Source organism: Cherax quadricarinatus, chromosome 69, assembly GCF_038502225.1.
Source record: "Cherax quadricarinatus isolate ZL_2023a chromosome 69, ASM3850222v1, whole genome shotgun sequence".
NCBI lineage: Eukaryota > Metazoa > Arthropoda > Malacostraca > Decapoda > Parastacidae > Cherax > Cherax quadricarinatus.
This window is the reverse complement of record NC_091360.1, coordinates 221,818-234,026: the sequence shown is the minus strand read 5'-3', so window position 1 is coordinate 234,026 and position 12,209 is coordinate 221,818. Positions and strand designations below refer to the sequence as shown.

The 12,209-nt window shown below is 38.1% G+C and overlaps 1 protein-coding gene across 1 annotated transcript in view; it reads right to left on the bottom strand.

Moving 5' to 3' along the window:
* Window positions 1-12,209, bottom strand: part of LOC128701836 (heme-binding protein 1) — a 63,965-nt gene that overhangs the window by 9,162 nt on the left and 42,594 nt on the right. The window contains exons 5-7 of the mRNA XM_053795758.2: window positions 6,442-6,574; window positions 4,769-4,943; window positions 2,671-2,784 (exon numbers count right to left, since the gene is read on the bottom strand). Of these exons, the coding sequence (XP_053651733.2) occupies window positions 2,671-2,784; window positions 4,769-4,943; window positions 6,442-6,574 (422 nt within the window). The remainder of the gene's footprint in view (window positions 1-2,670; window positions 2,785-4,768; window positions 4,944-6,441; window positions 6,575-12,209) is intronic.

Genomic DNA, 12,209 nt, shown 5'->3' with positions numbered 1-12,209 from the left:
TTTGCCCAACCCAATTTTCAATGCTACCCAAGAAATAAGTTTTGATGATTCTATTTACTCGTTATGCAAGTTTCACTCAAATCCAACCCCTCTCTCTCATGTATTTATCTAACCTAAATTTGAAACTACCCAACATTTTAGCTTCAATAACTCTACTAGGCAGACTGTTCCACTCATCAACTACCCTATTTCCAAACCAATACTTTCCTATATCCTTTCGAAATCTAAACTTATCTAATTTGAATCCATTATTGCGGGTTCTTTCTTGAAGGGATATCCTCAAAACCTTATTTATATCTCCTTTCTTAATACCCATCTTCCACTTATACACTTCAATCATGTCTCCCCTCATTCTTTGCCTTACAAGTGAATGTAGTTTAAGAGTCCTCAATCATTCATCGTATGGAAGATTTCTAATGCTATGTATTAATTTGGTCATTCTACGCTGGATGTTTTCTAGCGAATTTATATCCATTCTGTAATATGGAGACCAGAGCTGAGCTGTGTAATCTAGGTGAGGCCTTACTAATGATGTATAAAGCTGCGAGTATACTATATATAGGTTTTAAAGATCCTCTGTATAACTGAAGAACTATTGTTTAAGCAAAACATTATCTAAATAAATGTCTCACTCTCATAAATGTCTGTATTTTCCCATGTCATAACTAGTAATTAATCAATACTTGTATGTCCCTATATTTATACAACTCGATATTTGCCCAACTTTTTTGAGAAAAATTTGACTCAGTATTTGGACGTTGACCTGATGTTCGACCTAAACAAAATAGTCCATCTGGATGAATCCCAACTAAAACAAGGCATCATATGCTCAGTCTCTCGTCAGCTTTCGCTCGGTAAGCATCGTTCATACAAGCTCCTTGAATCTTTTTGGTATTTTATGGGTATTCTGTAGTGTTTTTTAAATATTTTCATTGATAATAAGTAATCGTGGCCCCCCAAAAATAGTAGTGATCCAAACAAGCCTAAAAGGAAAGCAGTGAGAATAACAATTAGCGAAAAAAGAACTCAGTGTGAAATGGAGCACGTGTGTTTCACTTTGAGGCAGAGGATGTAGTGAAGGATGTATCTCTGGGCCAGTCCATGGGTTTGGAAATGGACAATGAAGATGTAGAGGAGTTGGTGGAGGATCATAAGAATGAGCTCATCACAGAGTAGTAGTAGTTGAGGAAATTTCTTCTTTAGAGGAGGGAAGCAGTAAGGGCAACATTTCCACTACAGAAATTAAGGAACTATTACCATTGGGCTCAAACACAAGAGCCTGGTGGAAAAATGACATCCTAACATCACTGCTGTGAATAGGAGCATCTACCTACTCAGTGACAATGGTGCTGACTAATTTTCAAAATTTTTCTAAAGCTGTCAAAAGCAGACAGCATTGGACAGCTTCTTTAGCAAAGAAAAAAATCAAATGCTAGTGAATCCCCATCATCTTCAAGTGCTACTGCACAGGGACATTAAAGAGAAAAAACACCCAGCAGGCAGTTACCTGATGTTTTTATGGAAGGTGGCACCCTTCCCATACAATAACATGTCCCCACCTTCCTCTTAAGCAATCAGCACTCCTCAGTAAAGTGCAGTTAAATTTTCATTTATTTCATGTATTTATTTTTTTTTATCGTTTTCATGTATGATTTTATGCATGCAATTCTTATTATACAGGTTTAAATAAGCAATATTTTCACTTAAAATATTTTATAATTGGTAATATTTTGGGGTCTGGAATGGATTAATCCAATTTACATTATTTCTCAGGGGAAAAATTGATTCAATATTTGTACAACTCTATTCAAACAGCCTCCTGGAACGGATTAAGTTCGAATATCGAGGTACCACTGTAACTTGTTTCTTGCATTCTTGAAATTATTGTTAACTAGAAATGCAAAATGTATAATTTACAGTGTAACTTTTTAAAATATTTTTTTTAAAATTAGAAGTAACCTGAAATGAATAGGTATTAGCTGGGAAAATGCAGAAAATATGAAATATTTCCCATTAGTTCTAAGAATATCACCAATCACAATTTTTCTTCACTCTAGTTTGAAATATCATTACACTTCTCAGATACACTGATGAGGCTCAAGACAGACCTATACAAGTCACCTTATTTCAACATCTGTATTTATCCAAAGGTTCTTGTTTTTGGATCTTGCTTGGAGGGAAGAGAGGTGATATATAACTAAGTAGAGCTATCACCTCTCATACATTGGAGTCTTCAGAGAATTTAAATGTAAACCCAATCTTCACAGCTAGTGAGTGATAAGCTTTGTGCTGGGGACAGCAGGACACAACATTGTGCTAAGAGCTTTGAGGATCTTGTGAGCACGTGAAAACGTGCAACTCTTTAATCCTTTCATGGTCCAGACCCCTAATATTAATATTGCTCAGTGTTCACATTTAATGCTTGTACAAAATATGGTAATTAATGATAGGATACCAAAATTTTTGCCGATACCAATACCACTGAACTTAGCTGATAACTCTGGATAACAATAAAAGCAAACTTGGCCAGTACCCACCAATACTCAATATTAGGCCTTTACTGATACCATCAGAATTAATCAATACCCACTGATACCAATACTTTATCACACCCCAGAGTAAAATTACCCTGGAGTGTTCTGCAATTAGGTAAATATTTTGCAGGGTTACCTGTAGAAGAGAGAGAAGTCTATGTTGGTTTCACCAGCAGCCTGAAGCTTCTCTTGCAGATCCTTGGCTTCATTTTCCCACACACTCTCCAGCATAGCAAAGCCTCCAAAGGTCCTACCCAATAAGTTATGTACTGTTGTGATACAGGTGTCATAAAAGAACATATAAATCCCACATAAATGAACATATGAATCTGTATACTTAACCCTTGCACTGTCCAGACCCCTAAAATTATTATTTCTCTCAGTGTTCACACTAAAAAAACTTTGTTTTCTTCTGGAATGATACTTTCTGAAGTTAATGACACCAAAAGTACGAAATTTGATGGAGATCTTACAGAATTACACAGAAGGTAATTTAGCAATATGGATGCAACTTATGCACTATCAATTTCCCCTACTTTCAGTCCTATTTTAAGCCAATTCCAATGCACCATTCAACTAAATTCTTTGCTATTTCACTAGTATTTCTTTTCTGTTGACTGTTCACGAGAAACTGCCCATTCAACTACTACAGCTACCCTATAAAGTATATGGAAGTCGGTAACTTGGCCAATTTTACACAGAATTAAAAAAATCCCAGTTTAAAAATAGTCCCAAATAAACACTGTAGACATTCCAAGCACTAAAATATTCCCTCTGTCCATTAATCACCTCCTAGGCCTCGCCTATACAGTGGACCCCCGCATAACGATGGCATCACATAGCGATTTTTCCGCATAACGATTACTTTTATCGCAAAATTTTTGCCGCGCATACCGATTAAAAACCCGCTTACCGATTTTCGTCCGAGACGCGTCCAATGTGCCCTCACATGTGCCGGCCGTCCCATTGTTTACCAGCCAGCCTCCGCGGTAACATCCAAGCATACACTCGGAATATTTCGTATTATTACAGTGTTTTCGGTGCTGTTTCTGGAAAATAAGTGACCATGGGCCCCAAGAAAGCTTCTAGTGCCAACCCTGTGGTAAAAAGGGTGAGAATTAGTATGGAAATTAAGAAAGATTTTGAAGGGTTTGGGGCTAACCCTGAGAAGCCTATGCCAGTTGTGGAATCCATTGTGCCTACTTCAAAGATTAAGGAAATGTGTGCACAGTGGGTTGAACTGCAAACCTTTATAGATGAAAATCACCCTGACACAGCTGTTGCAAGCCGTGCTGGTGACTATTTCAATGACAATGTTATGGCCCATTTTAGGAAAGTCTTGAAGGAACGGGAGGTACAGAGCTCTATGGACAGATTTGTTGTGCGACAGAGGTCCAGTGACTCTCAAGCTGGTCCTAGTGGCATTAAAAGAAGAAGGGAAGTAACCCCAGAAAAGGACTTGCTACCTCAAGTCCTAATGGAAGGGGATTCCCCTTCTAAACAGTAAGAAGATAATGCTCTCCCCTCCTCCCATCCCATCAATCATCACCAGATCTTCAATAAAAGTAAGTGTCATGTAATTGTGCATGCCTTTTTCAGTTTGTGTGTATTAAAATTAACATTTCATGTGGTAAAAAAAATTTTTTTTCATACTTTTGGGCGTCTTGCACGGATTAATTTTATTTCCATTATTTCTTATGGGGAAAATTCATTCGCATAACGATTATTTCGCATAACGATGAGCCCTCTTGCACGGATTAAAATCGTTAACCGGGGGTCCACTGTATTGATGACACTTGCCTTCCATTTTGAATTCGTCACAAAAAAAGATAAATAAAAGATTTACCCTATTTCTTGGTTAATAAAATTTAACCAGGACTGATTGGTCATGGTTTATGCCATCCCAATAATTGAATCAGACCTATTGACTTTTTATATTATAAAACATTAGGGGGGTGTAGGGGCAAAATGGCAAAATGAAATATTTTCACTACTGCCAACCTTGTTTCTGTGTAATTTCATAATTTTTCAATTAAGTGTCATAGTTCTGGTCTCATTACCTTCAGAAAAAGATTCTCTACCATTTCAGAAGAATTTTTTGTAATAGCAGCACTCAGCTTTTTAATTTCATGAATCGTAACAGTGATAAAGTTAGAATGAGACTACCAAATAAACATTACAGTGTGAGTAAAGCAGAACTGCTGACATGAAGCCCCAGCACCTAGTTACTATACCTTGTGAGGACAGTAATGGCAGGACGATTCTCAATGTAGACATTTTCTTCTGTCGGCACTGAGGGTGCCTGCTGATAGGCCTGTGGCAGGTAGAAGCACATTTGGTTACTCTTATTGCCTTCAGGCAGCACCTGCCGGAGTATGGTGATGGGGGCTGTCATGGGAATGTCCATACCTGGAAAAAGTTAAAATACTAGCTAGAAAATGCAAATGTAAACAGTGTATATTAGTAGGATAAAAGATCAAATGTTTCACATGCATTTACTACTTCCAATGAAGCATAATGGTTATTTTTTTTATATTAAGGCCTAATAAACCTTTGATTACTCAAATATGCCCTTCCATAAAGGAGGAAGGGGTACCTTAATGTCTGGAAGAGGATTTTGATCCAAGGAATAAGAGCCACCCTCCTATTTCTTGGATCAAACCTGATTACCTACCATTACCCAGGTACTTTATGATCCGTTATGGGTTTAGTGCTTACCTGTGAAATTGATGACAGTCAACATTTCCAGATAACTGGTATAGAAATAAGCTGTTTGTGACGATATGTGATAATTTTTAATTATTAACCTTCACTGTCAGAAGCCCTGAAATTTAGTGTTGATAATCTTGGCATTTTTCAAACTAAAATCATTTTTTCTTCTGAAATGGTAGAGAATCTTTTCTGAAGGTAACAGCACCAAAAATAGGAAATTTGATGGAAAATTACAAATTTATGCAGGCACAAATTTAGCAGTCTGGGCATAATTTATGCACTGGCAATTTTGTCCAATTTGAGTCCATTGCTCAATTTGACGAAATTCTTAGCTATTTCACTAATTTGCCTTCTAGAACTTCTATCAATTGTGTCCAAGAAACCACATATTCAACTATAAGAACTACCCTATAGTGTATACAGAAGTCAGTAATTTGGTCAACTTTACACAATGCAACATTTCAACTGTTCATTAATCACATTCTCAGAACTTGCCTTCCATGATGAATTCATGATACAAAAAAAAAAAAAATAAATAAAATAAAATAAAAAATTTACCCTATTTCTTTGATAATAAAATACACCAAGGAATGATTTTTCATGGTTTACGGCATCCCAATAACTGAAACAGCCCTAGTAAAAACCCATAAAACAGACCAAGGGTGAAGGAGGGGCCTTACCCATCAGGAAAATCATAAAATATAAAATATTTCTGTTACTTTTTGCCCAATTCAACCTATTTCTGGTCCTGAAACCAACCAAAATCATCTCTATTTTGTAGGAATGTGTCAAGGTATCTGTATTGGTGGGCATTGACCATTTTTAGTATCATTATTGGTAAAATAATTAACACTCTAAAAATTAACACTACCTCATGATTTTGAGGGTTACTCTCTCTCTCTCACACATTCGCACTCACGCATACACACACACACACACACACACACACACACACACACACACACACACACACACACACACACACACACACACACACACACACACACACACACAATCGACAAGTGCCTGCCTTTGACAACTAGTAACACTAGCACATACATTTATTTATTACATGTATATACATGCATGTCCTGCCTGCTTATATAAAAAGAATGGTGGAAGTACCGTACATCAATTCTGCAGCAGAAAATAACATACTGGGTAAGATAAGAATGAGTGAATTAGTCAGCTTTACCTTGAGTATTGGCACCAGTAATGTAATGGAAAAGGTTGAAGAACAATTTCCTCTGGCTCTTGTCACTATAAGTTTGCTCAGTGGTGTTAGAGCAGACCCACTTGGCAGGTTGATACATCCTCTCTTCATAACCCTGAGCAATTAACACATTACATCGTTGTTAGTGCCTTACTATTAAAAGTATTTTTAGTCACTACAGACATGCCAACTTTGGTCACATGCACAAGAGTAATTAATACAGCCTCTCCTCACTTAGTGATGTACTCATTTACTGACAACTTGGACTTACAACAGGCTCTCTGACCAGTATGCATACCTAAATAATGTGTATTAACCCTTTGACTGTTTCGGCCGTATATATACATCTTACAAGCCAATGTTTCCGACATATTAATACGCATAAATTCTAGCGGCTTCAAATCAAGCGGAAGAAAGCTGGTGGCCTGCACGTGAGAGAATGGGTCTGCGTGATGGGTGCGTGCCCTGTGAAAAAAATCGGGGACTCAGTGGAGCATTGTGGGAAAGTCATCTTGGTAGTCCTTGTTCACCATGCCTTGCGGTAAGAAGTATCTTACTCCTTGCTGAATTGGAGGTATTCTGTTCCCAAGTGATAGTTCTAACAGCAATGGAAGTGCCAGTGAAAGAGAATTCCATGGTTTACAGGAGGGTGTAACTGAAAGCAATGCCCAGGATAACGTAATTAGTGATGAAAACCCAGATGACCCTCAACCTTCCACCTCTGATGCTGGGCCGTCTTATTCACGTTCACCTGTACCAGGACAAAAAAGGAAACTATTTCCCTGTGTACAGGACTCGGATGTGAGCAGTGAAAGCGATAGTGATAGTGATTTCTAAGTTATTGAAAGCAGCTCGAGTTGCGACAGTGAGGGGGAATATTCTTCAGTGAAGCGGCAGTATGTACGATGCAGGATGCATTCTGGTAGTGTGCCACATGCCATTCCAAGGAAAAGGAGTAAATCTTGGAGTACATCCCGTGGCCCTACTCCACAACCTGAGAGTGAAGATGACGATGATATTGTTACAATGGGGATGCGTAGTGTGTGTGGGGCAGCAGGTGGTGGTGTTGGCGGTAGCATGAGTCTTGTGGCACCAGTACCGGGCCACGGTGCTAACTCAGCACAGCCACAACCACCCCCACACTCCCACAACCTGCACAACCACAACCACCTTTCAATATCCAGAATCCACCAGCGGACCACATCTGGGATTGGCAGCAAGTTGCCAATTTTGTTCCCAATCCCCATGGTTCTGATGAAGCACAAAGTGGAATATGGCCATCGTGTACACTTGGGGACAATGCCACTGAACTGGAATGCTTTCAGTTATTCTTCGATGAAAACCTGATGGAAATTATTGTCAGGGAAAACAACACATACTATGAGTACACCATGGCAAATACAATTCTTTCACCAAGGTCAAAGCTACACCAGTGGAAAGACAACTGTGGCAGAGATGTACCTGTTCTTTGCCACAATAATGCTTACGTCACGTGTATAAGTACGCTGTCACCACATACCTTGACAGTAGCCTTAAGTTCCGGACACACATACAACAAATCACCAAGAAAATCTCCAAGACTGTAGGCATACTATCAAAGATAAGGTACTACGTTCCACAATCAGCTCTCCTCGCACTGTACCATTCACTCATATACCCTTATCTTACATATGGAATTTGTGCATGGGGATCAACAACATCCAATCACCTAAAACCCCTAATAACCCAGCAAAAGGCAGCAGTAAGAATAACAAATTCCCACTCCCGCCAGCATACTCCACCAATTTTCAAAAGTCTGAATCTGCTTACCATTAAGAACATCCATACTTATTCATGTGCCTACTACATACACAGAACAATACACGCAAATATAAACCCACACTCAAACTTTTCCTCACCAACCTAAACAGGACACATGACCACAACACAAGACACAGATCTCTTTTTGATATACCTCGTGTCCATATCACACTGTGTAAAAACTCTATGCACATAAAGGGCCCCAAAATATGGAATTCATTACCAGAAGATATTAAAGTAGCCCAGTCTGAAAATCAATTTAAGACTCTTCTCAAAAGCCACTTAATCACCCTAGACTAAATGCTAAATACTCAGTACACATTTACTCACATATGTACTCCCACATCATAAATGAAACAATCACATTGAACCTTTTATCCATTGTTGACAGGAATATACAGTGGACCCCCGCATAACGATGGCATCACATAGTGATTATTCCGCATACCGCTTACTTTAATCGCAAAATTTTTGCCGCGCATACCGATTAAAAACCCGCTCACCGATTTTCGTCCGAGACGCGTCCAATGTGCGCCCTCAGCCAGCCTCACATGTGCCGCCCGTGCCATTGTTTACCAGCCAGCCTCCGCGGTAACATCCAAGCATACACTCGGAATATTTCGTATTATTACAGTGTTTTCGGTGCTGTTTCTGGAAAATAAGTGACCATGGGCCCCAAGAAAGCTTCTAGTGCCAACCCTGTGGTAAAAAGGGTGAGAATTAGTATGGAAATTAAGAAAGATTTTGAAGGGTTTGGGGCTAACCCTGAGAAGCCTATGCCAGTTGTGGAATCCATTGTGCCTACTTCAAAAATTAAGGAAATGTGTGCAGAGTGGGTTGAACTGCAAACCTTTATGGATGAAAATCACCCTAACACAGCTATTGCAAGCCGTGCTGGTGACTATTACAATGACAATGTTGTGGCCCATTTTAGACAAATCGTAAAAAAACGGGAGGTACAAAGCTCTATGGACAGATTTGTTGTGGGACAGAGGTCCAGTGACTCTCAAGCTGGTCCTAGTGGCATTAAAAGAAGAAGGGAAGTAACCCCGGAAAAGGACTTGCTACCTCAAGTCCTAATGGAAGGGGATTCCCCTTCTAAACAATAAGTTCGACACTCTCCCCTCCTCCCATCCCATCAATCATCACCAGATCTTCAATAAAAGTAAGTGTCATGTAAGTGTGCATGCCTTTTTCAGTTTGTGTGTATTAAAATTAACATTTCATGTGGTAAAAAATTTTTTTTTTCATACTTTTGGGTGTCTTGCACGGATTAATTTTATTTCCATTATTTCTTATGGGGAAAATTCATTCACATAACGATTATTTCGCATAACAATTACCCCTCTTGCACGGATTAAAATCGTTAACCGGGGGTCCACTGTAATTGAATCATTGTTTTTCACAAAAGCATTTTAGAATATAAATACGTATATCTTTGTATTATACAAATTTTGATTCATTTATAATTAATATTCTACTGTACAACTATGAAATAATTACAATCCTACTGTACAACTATGATATACTATTTCTTAGTATTAAGTAGAATGTAAGCCAATAATGTTAAGTTGGCCCATAATGCCAAGGCATAATAGAGGCTCTCTTTGTATTGCAACCCACTATTGTATATACACAATCTCAATGTACTGTTTGCAAAGACATTTAATAAATAAATAAATAAATAAACAGAACGCCTGACTTCAACCCCAGGTTTTAGTGATATTATACCAGTGAATCGATTTTTGATACTGTTATGTATGCTACACTTCTCAGACAAAACAAGGCCTGACAGAAATGACAGGTTATATAAGATCAGGAATGTGTTCATGTACCTGAAACAAAGGTGCTGTATGTATTTTTATCCCTTCAGGAAGCTTGTTATTGATGAATCTTTGATTTTGTTTAAAGGCAGACTGTCGTTCAAGCAGTATATACCAAGTAAGAGGAAACGCTTTGGTATAAAGTTATTTGTACTGTGTGATTGCAAAAGTGGTCTGGTTTTGGATATAATTGTGTACACTGGCAGTAATACATTGAGAGATACCAGGAAGTTACTGGGTATCCCTGGTGATGTGGTTAGAACAATGGTAAGGGGCATATATTATTTTCTGATAACTGGTACACAAGCCCCACACTCAGTGATTTCTTGCGAGTGAACACGACACGTGTATGTGGCACAGTGCGTGGAAATCGTAAGCATATGCCTAGGTTCAGCGCAGGCACTCAGAGAGGTGAGGTGCAGGCGTTTGCTGCCAATGACATCATGGCATTTCGGTGGCATGACAAACGTGATGTCATATTGTTGACATCAGTTCACCAAAACGAAATGGCAGACAGTGGCAGGCAGAATATAGAGACCAATGAACCCATTCTAAAACCTGCAGCTGTGATGAACTACAACCTCAATATGCACTTAGTGGACAAATGTGACTTGCTGATAGTGTTTGCAAGAGTTATAAGTGGTACATAAAACTTTTTTTTCATCTTCTTGACATTTCCATGCTGAATGCTTATAACATATACAAGTGGAAGACCAACAACAAACCCAAATATGGTGAATTTTGTTTGTGAATCATCAGACAAAAAATATTCAAGTACCAAGCAGCAACACCAGCCCCCACGAAATTACCAACACATGCCATCTCGTCTGAGGCCTGGTGATAACCACCCCATACAACTGCCTCCTACTGCTTTCAAGAAAAGTGCTCAGAAGAGGTGTTTTGTCTGTGCACATACCACAAAACGCCCACAAAAATGCACTCTCGTTTTATGTGTGAGCAGTTTAACCCGTAAACGGTCCAAGCAGATCTACGTTCACATGTGTAGTGCTCCATAAGTAGATCTACGTTTTCTTTTACATATTTTCAAATATAACAAAAAAAAAAAAAAGTAGATCAAAGTTTTTTTACACATTTTCAAATGTAAAAAAAAAAGAAGATCTACTTTTTTTACATACTTTCAAATGTTGAAAAAACGTATACATGTATATACGTTTGGACCATTTACGGGTTAAAACTCCACTGCGCATAACACAGTGTTTCAAAGACCTCCACAAGTTGCAATAGTTCTAGGAAAGTGTTCAGTGACTACATTTGCATATATATTATAGAACACTAGTAATAAAAAATTTTTTGTATTGTTAGTTTGTGTAAACAAGTTCTGTAAACAATATAATAATGATAATGTTTGTGTGGTTATTGTGTTGTATACAATGAGTGTATATTTGTACACTGCACCTTACTTTGGTCTCGCAGGCCACATAAGTTACTTAGAAAAAAAATATTGGAAAATACAAGAAACCTTCGAAGTGGAGTAAATAAAAGAATACCCGGTGAGCGGCATTCACCACTGTTGCCATACTCTGCTCATTTTCTGCCAACTTTATGCCACTATATCTCGGTACGTACTGATGGCAAAAATTTTTTTAGGCTTAAAACACTCAGCAAAATAATCCTAACATTTTGGTAAGATTTTTTTTTTTCCGAATATTTTTCGACACAGAATGACAGTTTCAGAAATGGGCTTGCTACAGTCAAGGGTTAAAGCTGATTTCCTCTATTCTGTTTATTATAATATACAGTACACTATTGTATAAACATTTAAAAATTTACCAGAAATGTTATAAATGGTGCAAAGGTGACATTAAAACAATATCAAAGATGTTTACACAAACTCACTACCATTATACAGTAGTATGCTCCTCACTTAGTGGCAAATTCGTTTACCGACGTCGTCTTAGGAACAAAACTCCATCATTAAGTGAGGAGAGGCTGTACTGCAATTCATCTATTTACTAATTTCTAATACCTTATTTTAAAATATACTAAATTTTGTGCATATACACTAGGAAAGTCACACTAAAGAACAAGACATTTATTTCATTACCCCCCCAGCCCAAATATATGCCACCACAGTTGCACCAGCAGGGTATGTGACTGCATAAAGCC